The 16,692-nt window shown below is 47.2% G+C and overlaps 1 protein-coding gene across 1 annotated transcript in view; it reads left to right on the top strand.

The window, feature by feature from the left end:
- Positions 1–16,310, top strand: part of LOC144603085 (zinc-binding protein A33-like) — a 68,760-nt gene extending 52,450 nt beyond the window's left edge. The window contains exon 6 of the mRNA XM_078416218.1: positions 15,556–16,310. Coding sequence (XP_078272344.1) covers positions 15,556–16,130 — 575 coding nt within the window. The 3' untranslated portion in view covers positions 16,131–16,310. The remainder of the gene's footprint in view (positions 1–15,555) is intronic.
- The last annotated feature ends 382 nt before the right edge of the window (positions 16,311–16,692 follow it).

The raw sequence follows: 16,692 nt of genomic DNA, 5'->3' as shown, positions 1-16,692 counted from the left end.
AGGAAGTTAGAGGGAGAACTGGGAAGGGAAGGGGGAGGGGAAGAGAGGGACAGAGGAACTGTCTAAAGTTGGAGAAGTCAATGTTCATACCGCTGGGCTGCAAGCAGCCCATGCGAAATATGAGGTGCTGTTCCTCCAATTTCCGGTGGGCCTCACTATGGCACTGGAGGAGGCCCATGACAGAAAGGTCAGACTGGGAGTGGGAGGGGGTGTTGAAGTGCTCAGCCACCGGGAGATCAGGTTGGTTATGGCGGACTGAGCGAAGGTGTTGTGCGAAACGATTGCCGAGCCTGCGTTTGGTTTCGCCGATGTAAAGAAGTTGACATCTAGAGCAGCGGATACAATAGATGAGATTGGAGGAGGTGCAGGTGAACCTCTGTCTCACCCGGAAAGACCGTTTGGGTCCTTGGATGGAGATGAGACGGGGAGGTAAAGGGACAGGTGTTGCATCTCCTGCGTTTGCAGGGGAAAGGAATCATCAATCTGAAGAAGGGACTCGACCCGAAACGTCACCCATTCCTTCTCTCCAGAGATGCTGCCTGACCCGCTGAGTTACTCCAGCATTTTGTGATACCTTTAATACCGGACTGGTGAGGCACTTCAGACACGAATTACCTCCTTTGTCCAACAGGTGTTACCCTCTCTCCATTGTTACCCTCTTGATTTCAACGTATATGTAACACGCTTTCGAATTGTCTTCAGCCCTACTCGCCAAGGAACCTTGTAGGTCAGCAAGGGGGAGATTGAGGACAATGTGGAGAGTGGATCAAATGCATTTGAAAGTATGGACACGCAAGGCCGGTTTCATGAACACAATGGGGTTGATGTGCTAAAAGCTACTGGTTTCAATGCAGTGAAGCGGGTGAATGTATGGTCACGATTACTAAATGGATCTCTGATGTTGAAGACTGCAAAGACGTGGTTGATAAGAGGCGAAGGACAGATAGCACAACGAATCAGGATCCAGGTGTTTCCAATGTAATAGGGAGGGATGTTAAAGATGTGGTCGAACTGTGCCACTGATGATAGAAAATGTTGCAACTGCATTGAGAGAGATTATCCTAGACTGACGAGGCAATAGAGTACTGATAGAGTACGGTGGTAATAAAGGTTCAATATCCGAACTGATGTGGAGGAAGGAACTACAGATGCTGCTTTAAACCGAAGATATACACACAATGCTGGAGTAACTCAGCGGGACAGGCAGCGTCACTGGACAGAAGGAATGTCTGACGTTTCGGGTCAAGACCCTTCTTGAGTCCGCCTCAGCCTACCTGACCTCCCAGTTGCTAAACATTTTAGCTCCCCCTCCCATTCCCACTCTGACCTTTCTGTCCTGGGCTTCCTCCACTGTCAGAGTGAGGGTTTGGAGAAACAGCACTTCCTATTTCGCTTGGGCAGCTTTCACCCCAGCGGTATGAATATTGACTTCGCTTAATTCAAGTAACCCTTGCTTTCCCTCTCTCTCGAACCCTCCCCCTTCCCAGTTCTCCAACCAGTCTGACTGTCTCCGATTACATTTTGTCTCTATTTGCGTTGATGTTACCTGCTGCTGGTAACAATGATCTATTCCACATATTCCTTGATCTCCACCCCCTTTGTCTTGTTTTCACACCTTACACTACCTTATATCTGTATCTCCCTCTCCCCTGACTTCAGTCTGAAGAAGGGTCTCGACCCGAATCCTCACCCATTTCTTCTATCCAGAGAGGCCGCCTGTCCCGCTGAGCTAATCCAATATTTTCTGTCTATCTTCGGTTTAAACCAGCATCTGCAGTTCCTTCCTACGCAAGGGTTACTTGAAGTTATTGAGATTAATATTCATACCGCTGAGTTGTAAGATGCCCAAGTGGTATTTCGCCATGTCTGTTGCAACATATTCTAGGATATTGGGCGTGGCAAGCGAAGAGATTGCGGCAGCGTTGACTGCATTTTTGAAACCTGTTTAACAACAAACAAAGTGAGTGAATCGGCGACCAGAGGACATCGGGTTAAGATGAGGGAGTAAGGACTTAATAGGAATCTGAGTTAGGAAAAGGGGATGTACAATGATATCTAGGTGTCCTAGTGCATCAGTCACTGAAAGGAAGCATGCAGGTACAGCAGGCAGTGAAGAAAGCCAATGGAATGTTGGCCTTCATAACAAGGGGAGTTGAATATAGGAGCAAAAGTTCCTTCTGCAGTTGTACAGGCCCCTAGTGAGACCGCACCTGGAGTACTGTGTGCAGTTTTGGTCTCCATATTTGAGGAAGGATATTCTTGCTATTGAGGGCGTGCAGCGTAGGTTTACTAGGTTAAATCCCGGAATGGCGGGACTGTCATATGTTGAAAGACTGGAGCGACTAGGCTTGTGTACACTGGAATTTAGAAGGATGAGTGGGGATCTTATCGAAACGTATAAGATTATTAAGGGGTTGGACACATTAGAGGCAGGAAACATGTTCCCAATGTTGGGGGAGTCCAGAACCAGGGGCCACAGTTTAAGAATAAGGGGTAGGCCATTTAGAAACGGAGATGAGGAAAAACTTTTTCAGTCATAGAATTGTGAACCTGTGGAATTCTCTGCCCCAGAAAGCAGTGGAGGCCAATTCTCTGAATGCATTCAAGAGAGAGCTAGATATAGCTCTTAAGAATAGCGGAGTCAGGGGGTATGGGGAGAAGGCAGGAACGGGGTACTGATTGAGAATGATCAGCCATGATCACATTGAATGGCGGTGCTGGCTTGAAGGACCAAATGGCCTACTCCTGCACCTATTGTCTATTGAGTCCTAACAAAGAGTGGTGGGTGTATGGAACGGGTTGCCAGAGGAGGTAGTTGGTGCAGGGACTATCCTAACGTTCAAGAAAGTTAGACAGGTAGATGGATAGGACAGGTTTGGAAGGATATGGGTCAAACGCAGGCAGGTGGGACTGGTGTAGCTGGGACATGGCGGATGCTATGGGCAAGTTGAGCCGAAGGTCCTTTTTCCACGCCTTATCAGGACCACGTTACTAATCAAGACTTTGTCGTTCTCTGCCTTAAAAATATCCATCGATTTGGCCTCCACAGCTTTTTGCTTCCATGAATTCCACAGATTCGCCACCCTGTGACTGAAGACATTAGAAAAGTTTGTCCTTTTATTCCGAAGTTTTCGGCTCTAATCCCAGACTGTCCTGCTAGGTAAACATCCACTCCACATCCGCTCTATCTGAATGCTGGTTTGATGTTGTTGGAGTTCTTGATGCCAATTTGTAGTCAACGCAGTCCATCATTCCCATCCCCGATTCTCCTTCCCGCAATCCCGAAACACCTCCTCCTCGTCTTTCTATCCCACTCAGATCCTTCCTCTTCATTCGAAACGCATAAGATTATTAAGGGGTTGGACACGTTAGAGGCAGGAAACATGTTCCCAATGTTGGAGGAGTCCAGAACAAGGGGCCACAGTTTAAGAGTAAGGGGTAGGCCATTTAGAACTGAGATGAGGAAAAACTTTTTCAGTCAGAGAGTTGTGAATCTATGGAATTCTCTGCCTCAGAAGGCAGTGGAGGCCAATTCTCTGAATGTATTCAAGAAAGAGCTAGATAGAGCTGTTAAGGATAGCGGAGTCAGGGGGTATGGGGAGAAGGCAGGAACGGGGTACTGATTGAGAATGATCAGCCATGATCACATTGAATGGTGGTGCTGGCTCGAAGGGCCGAATGGCCTCCTCCTGCACTTATTGTCTATTGTCTATAGGTGTCTCGACCCGGAAGCGTCACCTATGCATGTTCTCCGGAGATGTTGCCTGACCCGACGAGTTGCTCCAGCACTTTGTGCCGATCTTTGGTATAAACCCGCATCTGCAGTTCTTTTTATTTTACAATATATCTTCATGACAATCCTGCTTACGACTTTGAAAGCAGCCTTCATTCATTATAATTTCATTATTTTTAATCTTAGCTTCCTGACTAGTTTGATAAAATCCAAGCTCATTTTCTCAGCGCGATTGTGCGTTGTGGATGGGCCACGATCTATTGATTCATCTAACAGGCTGAGTATTTATTGTGTAGGAAGAAACTGCAAATGCTGGTTTAAACCGAAGATAGACACATACATTTGGAGTAACTCAGCGGGTCAGACAGCATCTCCGGAGAAAAGGAATAGTTGACGTTTCGGGTCGAGACCTTTCTTCAGACTGAGAGTGAGCGGAGAGGGAGACACAGAGAATACGGAAGGGTAAGGTGTGAAAACGAGACATCAAATGAGATGCTCCTCAAGTAAAATGTAGAATAGATCATTGTTAGCTAGGAGACGGTGACAACGAAGCAAACCAGAGGTACAATTTAACCAGGGGGACAGTCATACTGGTGGTAGAACAAGGATGAGAGAGGGATGGAGAAAGAGGGAGAGCAAGGGTTACTGGAAGTTAGAGAAATCAATAATCCTACCGCTGTGGTGTAAGCTCCCAAAGTGAGATATGACGTGCTGTTCCTCCAATTTGCGCTGGGCCTCACTCTGACAGTGGAGGAGGCCCAGGACAGAAAGATTAGTATGGGATTTGAAGTGTTTAGCAACCGGGAGATCAGGCAGGTTTGGGCGGTCTGAGCGAAGGTGTTCAGCCAAACGGAATTGATTGTACTCTCGAGTTGCATGTGGTCGGGGATCCGACCTTTTCATCTGACCGTGCGACGGTGATGCTTCGCAGAAGGTGAGGTTATAGACAATAGACAATAGACAATAGACAATAGGTGCAGGAGTAGGCCATTCGGCCCTTCGAGCCAGCACCGCCATTCTATGTGATCATGGCTGATCATTCTCAATCAGTACCCCGTTGTGCCGCGATTAAAAAACATCACCTGACATTCACTTGATACTACTTAAACGAGTCTCACAAAGAAAGTTGAAGGAATCTATATATTCTACCTGGCTTAATGGAGTCAAACATTCCCCTCAACGCTGTGCTCAACAAAACGAGGTGGTCGATTTTTTGACCCGGCACGGCACCATCTGCCACTGACAATAACTGGCCATCATCACTGATATCCTGCAAATATTCTACAGCATTCACCGTTGGCACTAAGGAAGTTCAGTTCCACACAGAGTTTAACTGAAGAATATGTCCTAGCTTCTCTTGCGACCAGCTTCATCTTGAAATAAATACTGCAAAACACAAAAGCTGAAGTTGAATGAGACGGAGTGTTCACTGGAGTTCAGAAGGATGAGAGGGGATCTTATAGAAACATATAAAATTATAAAAGGACTGGACAAGCTAGATGCAGGAAAAATGTTCCCAATGTTGGGCGAGTCCAGAACCATGGGTCACAGTCTTAGAATAAAGGGCAGGCCATTAAAAACTGAGGTGAGAAGGAACTCCCTCACATCCACCCCTCTCTTCTGCAGAAGGAGCAGTTGCTGGAAATCTATCTGGAGTTGACACAATTCCCTCTTACTCTGTCTTGCTCTCTGAACACCTTTGGAGACGAAGAACTTCTTGATGTTCTCCTTGGTTGCTTCCCACCAGAGTGTCGGGGAGTCAAAGAGGGGCCTCACAGTTCTCCAACATGCGTAGTCCCTCTTTAGGTCCTCAATGTTTCACAGCTCCCCATTTAACTTCCACGTCCCACTGCCCGCCTTCCGGTCCTCTTGCTAGGTGACAGGAGGCCTGGAGGAGGCAGTGGTCAGAGAAGATGGTTCCAGAGATGGTGCCTGACCCGCCGAGTTACTCCAGCACATTGTGTAATTCTGTGAATCTGTGTGGCTTCTCGTCAAGCTCTCAAACACCCGTTTAAACTAATCCCAGTTTAGCTCGCCCCGTGTTCCGCTAAATCCCTTCAACCGTTACCAAACAACAGAAGCAACTCTATTTTTTAGTGCGACTAAACCGGAGTATCAAATAGAGGTCCGCGAGGTTAGAGCGAGAACGTGCAGACTCCACAAATTGAGCACCAGGTCAAAACCAACACTGGGTCATTTTAGCTGTAAAACAATAGTGCCCGCATGGAATGGAAAACCGGACTACACTTCTTCCCACTCTGTCTCCTGCAAAAAGTCTATCCCCCACTCCCAATTCCTCCGTCTACGCCGCATCTGCGCCCGGAATGAGGTGTTTCACACTAGGGCATCAGAGATGTCCTCATTCTTCAGGAAACTGGGCTTCCCCTCTTCCACTATAGATGAGGCTCTCACTAGGGTCTCTTCTACATCCTGCAGCTCCGCACTTGCTCCCCCTCCCCCCATTCGCAGCAAGGACAGAAACCCCCTCGTTCTCACCTTCCACACCACCAGCCAGCGTATCCAACAAATCATCCGCCAACAATTCCGTCACCTACAATGGGACCCCACCACTGGCCATATCTTCCCATTCCCTCCCCTTTCTGCATTCCACAGAGACCGTTCCCTCCGTAACCCCCTGGTCCACTCGTCCCTTCCCACCCAAACCACCCCATACCCGGGCACTTTCCCCTGCAACCGCACGAGTTGCAACATCTGTCCCTTTACCTCCCCCCTCAACCCCATCCAAGGACTCAAGCAGTCTTTCCAGGTGAGACAGAGGTTCACCTGCCCCTCCTCCAACCTCATCTATTGCATCTGCTGCTCTAGATGTCAACTTCTTTACATCGGCGAAATCAAACGCAGGCTCGGTGATCGCTTCGCTCAACACCTTCGCTCAGTCCGCCTTAACCAACCTGATCTCCCAGTGGCTGAGCACTTCAACTCCCCCTCCCATTCCCAGTCTCACCTTTCTGTCATTGGCCTCCTCCAGTGCCATAGTGAGGCCCACCGGAAATTGGAGGAACAGCACCTCATATTTCGCCTGCGCAGCTTGCAGCCCAGTGGTATGAACATTGACTTCTCCAACTTTAGATAGTTCCTCTGTCCCTCTCTTCCCCAGCCCCTTCCCAGATCTCCCTCTATCTTCCTGTGTCAACCTATATCCTTCCTTTGTCCCGCCCCCCCTGACATCAGTCTGAAGAATGGTCTCGACCCGAAACGTCACCCATTCCTTCTCTCCTGAGATGCTGCCTGACCTGCTGAGTTACTCCAGCATTTTGTGAATAAATACCCAGCTAACAATGGCCTGTTTCCGTTATCACCCTAACTTTTTTTTCCATATTTTTCATTCATGTGTTCTACATCTCTCTGCATCCTTGTCTATATCTCTCGTTTCTCTTTCCCCGAACGCTCACTCTGAAGACGGGTCTCGACCCGAAACATCGCCCATTCCTATTTTCCAGAGGTGCTGTCAGACCCGTTGAGTTACTCCAGCTTTTAGTGTCTATCTTCGGTTTAAACCAGTATCTGCAGTTCTTTCCTGCACGTGTAGATTACACCGAGAGAGTGTGGAACGCCACATTTCACCGGTGTTCGCACGTTACCATTGAACAGTTGCTCTAAATTTAAATTTCACCATCGTTTCCCATTCCACGTATGGCACCATTTTGACCTTGGTCCCCTTTGTTCTTCTTTACACTGACCTAGGGCTATATCTCTGGTATATTGACTTTCAAGAACTCCTGTGAGATTACTTGGAGGTTTGTTCGGACAACTTCCCAATGAACCCTTGCAGTTTAATGCGGATAAATGTGAGCTTATCCACTTTGGGGGTATGAATAGGAAGACAGATTATTATCTGAATGGTGTCAAGTTAGGAAAAGGGGACATACAACGAGATCTGGGTGTCCTAGTGCATCAGTCACTGAAAGGAAGCATGCAGGTACAGCAGGCAGTGAAGAAAGCCAATGGAATGTTGGCCTTCATAACAAGAGGAGTTGAGTATAGGAGCAAAGAGGTCCTTCTGCAGTTGTACAGGGCCCCAGTGAGACCGCACCTGGAGTACTGTGAGCAGTTTTCGGCTCCAAATTTGAGGAAGGGTATTCTTGCTATTGAGGGCGTGCAGCGTAGGTTTACTAGGTTAATTCCCAGAATAGCGGGACTGTCATATGTTGAAAGACTGGAGTGACTAGGCTTGCATACACTGGAATTTAGAAGGATGAGAGCGGATCTTATTGAAACATATACGATTATTAAGGGGTTGGACACGTTAGAGACAGGAAACATGTTCCCAATGTTGGGGGAGTCCAGAACCAGGGGCCACAGTTTAAGAATAAGGGATAGGCCATTTAGAACAGAGATGAGGAAAAGCTTTTTCACTCAGAGAGTTGTAAATCTGTGGAATTCTCTGCCTCAGAAGGCAGTGGAGGCCAATTCGCTGAATGCTTTCAAGAGAGAGCTAGATAGAGCTCTTAAAGATAGCGGAGTCAGGGGGTATGGGGAGAAGGTAGGAACGGGGTACTGTTTGAGAATGATCAGCCATGATCACATTGAATGGTGGTGCTGGCTCGAAGGGCTGAATGGCCTGCTCCTGGGTCTATTGTTTATTGTCTATTGCAGTCAATTAACATATATGCTACGAAGTGGGAGGGTGTGGAGTGGACAATGCGATACTGCAAGAATTCAGCCGCTCCCAAAAGTGTAGATGGGCTATTGCATGCTAGCCAATCATAGTGTTTGTTAGTAGTAGTGCCGCCTAGTATGTGCTTTATAATATTAAGTACTCGCCTACGTCAGGCAGTAGGTGCAGCAGCTCTGAGCTGTAATGTGCTGCAGGTCCTGTGATGTAAGTGATTCAATAAAATGATGCGTTGTATCTTAGCGTGGATTTAACAACTTTATTACAAAAGCAAATAGACTTCGAATCCGAAAGCACCTGGAATTAAAATGGCTTCGAAAGACAAGGTCGAGAGTTGGTCCGAGGAGGTAGTTTGTCCCATCTGCCTGGATTTCTTCACCGACCCGGTTATACTGGAGTGCGGCCACAACTACTGCCGCTCCTGTATCACACAGAGTTGGGGCAGGGAGTGGAGAAACTCTTGCCCGGAATGTAGAGCGGAGATTACAGACCGCACCCTCAAAGTAAATCGGGCCTTGGCGAATATCGCTGAGAAAGCTCGAGCACTGAGCCTGAATACAGAAGAGAAGGGAAGTAATCTTTTCTGCGAGGAACATCAGGAAGAAAAGTAGCAGTTTTGTGAAAATTACAAGAAACTGGTCTGTCTGGTTTGTCGAGATGCGGTGGAACACAGAAACCACAGCTTGCAGCCGATTAAAGAACCTGTTGACATCTACAAGGTTAATGCAAACAGATTTGTATCTTTATTTACCTTGTTGAGTCTTTGTTGTCTAACGCCTTTATTCTTTGATCTTAGGCTCGGGTAAAATCGGCCATAGAATCTGTCACGAAAAATAAATCTGATATCGAAGAAATAGAACAGCAACAACTACGAAAGATTTCCAAAGTTCAGGTGAGGCCTTTCTGTCTGGAATTTTTATGCAGCGTTGCTCATTTTAATGTGTAGTGGACATGCTGGATCAATTGACTGCTGAAATTAGGTGCGTAGGGAGGAACTGCAGATGTTGGTTTAAACCGAAGATAGGCACAAAAAGCTGGAGTAACTCAGCGGGGCAGGCAGCATCTCTGGAGAGAATGAATGGGTGATGTTTCGAGACAAGACCCTTCTTCAGACTGGTTAGAGATAAGGGAAATGAGGGACAGGGAGTAGATGATGACGCAGAGAAATAAAGAACAATGAATAAAAGATATGGAAACAAGTAACGACGATAAAGGAAACATGCCATTGGGATGGGGTGAAAGTGAGAAGTTAGTGCGACTTGGGTGGGGGAGGGAGAGAGAGAGGGAATGCCGGGGCTACCTGAAGTGAGAAAAGTCAATATTACTGGGCTGAAAGCTGCCCAGGTGAAATATAAGATGCTGTTCCTCCAATTTTGCAATTAGCCTCCCTCTGACAATGGAGGAGACCTAGGACGGAAAGGTCAGTGTGGGAATGGGAAGGAGAATTAAACTTCTTTGTTTCAGGAAAGTGTGAGAGAATTTGATTGATTAGATAATTCTGAGAACCGGACGCTGATGGGCTAACTGGTCACTTATTCTGTTAGCAAACACAATACAGAAATATATTATGTTAATCTTCAGCATTCATTTGACAGGAAGAGTCACACAGCCTTCAGTCCCATGTCACATCCCAGTTTGCTGAACTGCACCAGATTATCACTGAGAAAGAAAAGGACTTCCACAAAGATATCCGAGAAGACGAGGAGCGGGTTCTAAATCCAATGGAGAAAAATCATCGGGAGATTCAAGGGAATTTAAATTATATTCAGGAGGAACTCCTGCGTTTACAGAAACGGATGGGACAAAAAGACAGCGTGAAATTTCTAGAGGTAAGGAAGTCTATTTAAATTTGCTTCTTTAAATGGGCACCATCACAAAATGGCGTCTAATATATTTGAAACAAATTCAACTATGTTGTCTATTGTCTATACATCTGCAGTTCCTTCCTACACATCACTAACATCATATTCAATAGACAAGAGACAACAAGTGCAGAAGTAGACCATGCAGCCCTTCGAGCCAGCAACTCCATTCAATGTGATCATGGCTGATCATTCTCAATCAGTACCCCGTTCCTGCCTTCTCCCCATACCCCCTGACTCCGCTATCCTTAAGAGCTCTATCTAGCTCTCTCTTGAAAGCATCCAGAGAATTGGCCTTCACTGCCATCTGAGGCAGAGAATTCCACAGATTCACAACTCTCTGACTGAAAAAGTTTTTCCTCATCTCCGTTCTAAATGGCCTATCCCTTATTCAGCCGAAACGCACAGCCTGTCAATCAATCGTCGTTTATTTGTCACATACACATAAATGTGTAGTGAAATGAAACATTACCCGCAGTTGAACAACAAGACCAATAAGAATAATCAATAAAAATGCAATAACAAATACAATCACAAACTAACACCAAACAAAAAGAAACATCCATCACAGTGAGTCTCCTCCAGTCCCTCCTCACTGTGATGGAAGGCCACAATGTATTTTCTCTTCCCCTGCCGTCTTCTCCCGCGGTCAGGCTGTTGGAGTTGCCACGTCGGGGCGGTCGTGGCTCCCGACATTGAAGCCCCCGCTGGGCGGTGAAAATCCCGCGGCCTATTCCAGGCCGCGCTGGACGGTAAAAGGTCCGCGGCGGGCCAACCCAAGCCCCGCGATTCGGGCGGGCGAACACGTTGCCTCTGCCGCTGCCGGAGCTCCCGATGTCTGCCCCCATCCAGGGGCCTGCGGGCTTCCGACGTCCAGGCGGCCCGCGCCGGAGCCTCCGGAGACGAGTCGCAGCCGCTCTCGCAGCATCCGAAGGCGGCCAGCGCCGCAGGTGGTGAGTCCAGGCCATGGGCTCTGCGAACCAGAGCCCCAGGTGGTCCCAGGTGCATGGCCGCTGGTAGGCCGCAGCGGGAACGGAGACACGACACAGAAACAAAGGTCGCGTCTCCGTTCGGGAGAGAGAATTTTACAGTTCCCGTTCCCTCCCACCCCCCCCCCCAAACATAACATACAAACCCTACACCATATTAAAACTACAATTCAGACAAAAACAAAAAACACAAAAGACAGACGGACTGCAGGCAAGCCGCAGCTGCGACAGCAGCGCTGACTCCTCCCTGTTCGCATCGTGTCCAGACTATCCCGTCAGCATCGTGTAATTTTCAGAATAATTTTTATACTTCCTCCATCGGTTCTATGTCTGCAATATCATTATTCTTCTCTGTGTGTCAATGGGGGTGAGAGTGGAGAAATGGGAATTTTTGACACCTCGTAATAATCTGGGTGAAATTCGTGCTCTCAGCAGTTCTGCCTCGGTCAATTCAGTCTTGTGTTTTATTTATTTCAGGAGGAAGCTGTTCGCAAGCGAAGGTAGGGCATGTTCTTCACTGAAACTCTGCATGTAACTTATTTCGTCATAAACATCAATGCACAATTTGTAATCAGCTATTTAATATTTGCAGGATTAGTGATGAGGTGAATTCATTGTCAGTGACAGATGGTGCCATAACAGCTGAAAAATGCAACCACCTCTCTTTGTTGAAGGCAGCGTTGATAAAAATGTTTGACCCCTTTAAACAAGGTAAAACATATGGACTTATTTCACTTGGTTTGTGGGACACATTGATGTTTTATGTGATGCAAAGGTTGGCCAGGATAAAGCTCTGAATGGTAATTGGAGTTTCATTTCTGCACCAACCCACGGGCTGAGAAGCCTCACGCACACATGGTCAGCTGGAGATGTTAGATCCTGGATCACATGCAACCCAGGAGCACGATACAACAAATATCCAGGCTGTTGGATGAACCAATGCAACCCAACCCACCCACACCGCAAAAACACTCTGACCTATGAGTTTGAATTCTACCACGGTAGTCAGGAAATTGGAAGTAACGGAATTAAATTATAATGAACAACGGTAGCAGTAATCAGTGTGCGTGTGTGTGTGTGAGAGAGAGCAGAGACCGTAGTATTGTGTGGGGATAGTAAGGAGTAAGACCTGTGTGATCTCCCGGACAAGTTTCGATCGCCTAGCTTGGGGTCGGAGAGGAATTTCACAAATTGGCCTGGGTTTTTAATCCGGTTTTTCGCCTCTCCCAGGAGATCACTCGGTTCTTTTGGGTGGGCGGCTGGAGTGGTTGGAGTAGCGTCCGGGCGGTAGTTTTTGGAAACCGAGCACGGGGCTTTGTTCTTACAGAGGCCCAGGAGCGGTTGGAGCGGATTTGCAGGATTAGTGATCAGGTGAAATCATTGTCAGAAGGTAGTTGAGGCCAGTTCATTGGCTATATTTAAGAGGGAGTTAGATGTGGCCCTTTTTGCTAAAGGGATCAGGGGGTATGGAGAGAAGGCAGGTACAGGCTACTGAGCTGGATGATCAGCCATGATCATATTGAATGGCGGTGCAGGCTCGAAGGGCCGAATGGCCTACTCCTGCACCTATTTTCTATGTTTCTATGTTTCCATAACGGCTGAAAAATTCAACCACCTCTTTTTGTTGAAGGCAGCGTTGATAGAAACGTTTGACTCCATTAAACAAGGTAAAACATATGGACTTATTTCACTTGGTTTGCGGGACACATTGATGTTTTTGCGTGATGCAAAGATTGGCCAGGATAAAGCACTGAATTGTAAGATCCTGGAACACATGCAACACAGGAGAACGATACAACATTGATACACGAGTCAGGAAATTATGTTTCAGCTTTACAGGACTTAGGGATAATTTGTAGTATTTTGTGCAGTTCTGGTCATCCCTTTGCAGGAAGAATGTGGATGCCTTGGGAAATGTGCAGAAGAGGTTTACCAGAATGCTGCCTGGATTAGAGGGCATTAGCTATTAGGAGAGGTGGGATACATTTGCTTGTTTTATGTGGAGTGTCAAAAGCTGAGGGGAAACTGATAGAATTATTTTAAATTATGAGAAGGTGTAAATCGTAGAGGGCATATGTTCAAGGAAACAGTACGAAAATTTAACGGAGGATTGTAAGGATTTTTAACAATACACGTAACTTCTAAGAATATGCTTCCAGGGGTCACTGCAGTAGCAGCGATCACACCGATGTCTAAGAGGTATTTACACAGCCGTGTCAGGGAACATGGGATAGGCATGGGCAAGGAAAAGAGGGAAACGGGCCATGTGCAACCAAATGGGATTAGTTTATGTTCATAGGCATCATGGATGGCGCTGATATGCTGGGCCAAAGGGCGTGTACCTGTTCTGTATGTTTCTATTGGGGGAAGGATATTGAGGGCGTGCAGCGTAGGTTTACTAGGTTAATTCCCGGAATGGCAGGACTGTCATATGTTGAAAGACTGGAGCGTCTACGCTTGTATACACTGGAATTTAGAAGGATGAGAGGGGATCTTATTGAAACATATAAGATTATTAAGGGGTTGGACACGTTAGAGGCAGGAAACATGTTCCCAATTTTGGGGGAGTCCAGAACCAGGGGCCACAGTTTAAGAATAAAGGGTAGGCCATTTAGAACGGAGATGAGGAAAAACTTTCTCAGTCAGAGAGTTGTAAATCTGTGGAATTCTCTGCCTCAGAAGGCAGTGGAGGCCAATTCTCTGAGTGCATTCAAGAGAGAGCTAGATAGAGGTCTTAAGGATAGCGGAGTCAGGGGTTATGGGGAGAAGGCAGGAATGGGGTACTGATTGAGAATGATTAGCCATGATCACATTGAATGGTGGTGCTGGCTCGAAGGACCGAATGGCCTACTCCTGCGTCTATTGTCTATGTTCTATGTTAAAGAGAAAGTGAGGAGATCTCAGTGAAACACAAAGTTCTACTCGACTTAACAGGCAGCATGATGGGAGGATCTTTCCCTTTCCTGAGGTGTCCAGAACAGAGGTTATCATCTCAGAATAGGCAGTAGGTTATATAGGACAGAGATAAGGAGATATTTCCGCTCTCAGAGGATGGTAGACCTTTGGGATTCTCCGTATCGGATGGCAGTGAAGGCTCAGTGGTTCACTTCATTCAGTCCCAGTCTACTGCAGGGAAATGGACCCATCGACCCACTATCTCTATTCCGATCATTTTGCACATCTACATCAATCCCATTGGTTCACAACATGTCAACGCCCTTATATACCTCGCACGTACAAGTGTCTGTCTATATGACTCTTGAAGTTAGTGATTCCACTTCCTCCAACGGGAGCACGTTCCAGGTATCAACTACTCTCTGTGCAAGAGATTTATCCCTCACATCCATATACTAAAACTCGCTTGTTTGTTTGTTTGTTCCTGAACTATAGCCAAAACGGTACATGATAGCGCGACAATTTTAGGCCCAACTTACTCACCGTCGTCCCTTTGGTGCTAATGGAAGGAGTTTCATTGAAATCAGTGTTATATTTTTTAAGTTATTCACATTTTAAAGTTTAAATTTATGTCCTAGGGAGGGGGGGAGGAGGGAGGATAAGGGGGTGGAGGGGGATGGAGTAGGGGGGAAGGGGGAGAGGGGAGGGTGGGAGGAGGGAGTGGGGTGGGGGGATGGAGGGGTGGAGGAGGGGAGCGGGAAGGGGGAGGGTGGAATGAGAGGGTGCTACACCAATGCAGTAGAGGTTTGGGCCCAACGGGTCCACTTGATCTAGTCTTCTTTAAAACTCCATCCTCTCACTTTAAACCAATAACCTTGTTTTCGATACCATTAAGATGGGGAACTGAATCTGACTAACAACCCCCTCTCTGTCTCGTAAACTTGTAAAGTTCTCCCAGGTCTCCAAATCAGCATTATTCAAGTCCTCCAATGGAGGCAACATCCTGGTGAATCTCCTTTGCACTCTCTCCAGCACAGTCACATCTTTCCTCATTTTTAATTACCTCCAGTAAACATTTAACTGCTCAACTGTCCCGCCAATCTAGCCCCAATTTCCACCACCAGAAGTGCAAAAAAACTCAATATCACGCCCGCACACCCATCCACCCACCATTTCTCCTACCTCCTCTCTCCCAATTGCATCTGCTTGCCCACGACATATCACAACTCTCGCCTCGACCGCGGGAGAAAATATCCGGGAGGGATTTCTGTTGTCCATCTTACGTGGTAGGGGGAGGGGGAAGAAAACCCCGGGCAGGGTTTCAGTTGTCCGCCCGCCTGTGCCTAAGGCCGAGCGGCCTCTCCCCCGGTCCCGGGGCCGCGCTGCCCGAGTCTCCCCCCAACCCCCGGGAACTCTCTGATTCTCTGCTTCTCTCCCCAGTCTCCGTCACCCTGGATGTGGAAACAGCGAATGTGCAGCTCGAGGTGTCTGAGGATCGGAAGAGGGTGAGATGGACCGGGACCCAGAGGAGTCTCCCTGACACCGGGAGGAGGTTTGCAGTCTACGGGTGGGTGCTGGGATCGGAGGGATTCACAACGGGGAGACATTACTGGGAGGTGGAGGTGGCGGGGAGTCGGCGCTGGAGTCTGGGAGTCGCCGCAGAGTCTGTGGAGAGGAAGAGACTGGCCGGACTGTCCCAGAAGAATGGAGTCTGGATGATCGGGCGGTGGGATGACGTGTTTGCTGCAGTCACCTCCCCTCCATCCCGTCTCCCCGCCCGTCCCATCCCCGGGAGGGTGGGAGTTTATCTCAGTTACAAGTCCGGGACAGTTTCATTTTACGACGAGGACACCAAGTCCCATCTCCACACCTTCACCGGGAATAAATTCACGGAGAAACTTTATCCTTTCTTCGGGACCTGGGATATAAACCAGTGGCTGAGAATCTGCTCCGGTTCCGCTCCGTGTCAGTATTTAACAAATTCTATCAATCGTTCACCAGCACCTGGAATATAGTTAAATCACCTCTTTATTTTAGATGTTAAACAAGTCTGTTCCGGGAATCGATGACCATAAAACTCCTGGACTGCCGTCTGTAATAATAATAATAATGATAATAATAATAATAATAATAATAAATTCATTTAATTGTCCCACACCGTGGAAATTTACAGTGTTACAGCAGCAAAGTGGATAACAGGAGACATTCATTATAAATAAAAATAAAGACAAGGATAAATTGTCACCAGTTTACTGTGTATTCCTTAACTGTTACTGTTGACTCCTCTGTTGGGAGCAGTGCTGGTTGAGCAGTCTCACAGCAGCGGGCAGGAAGGACCTCCGATATCTCTCCTTCACGCACTTGGCGTGAGGCAGTCTGTCACTGAAGGAGCTACCTTCGATTTTTCGCTATAATGAAGTGATCAAACCAACGCTGTAATACAACACATGGCTTTTAATGCAACACTTACATCACAGGAGGGTTTTTTTTAATATCAAAAAAATACTTTATTCAAATAATAAATATCATTCACAAAACATATTTTTAAACAAGCCCATCCGACATTTCCAGAGGTTA

The sequence above is a fragment of the Rhinoraja longicauda genome, chromosome 19 (genome assembly GCF_053455715.1).
Source record: "Rhinoraja longicauda isolate Sanriku21f chromosome 19, sRhiLon1.1, whole genome shotgun sequence".
Taxonomy (NCBI): domain Eukaryota; kingdom Metazoa; phylum Chordata; class Chondrichthyes; order Rajiformes; family Arhynchobatidae; genus Rhinoraja; species Rhinoraja longicauda.
This window is presented reverse-complemented; position numbering and strand designations above follow the sequence as displayed.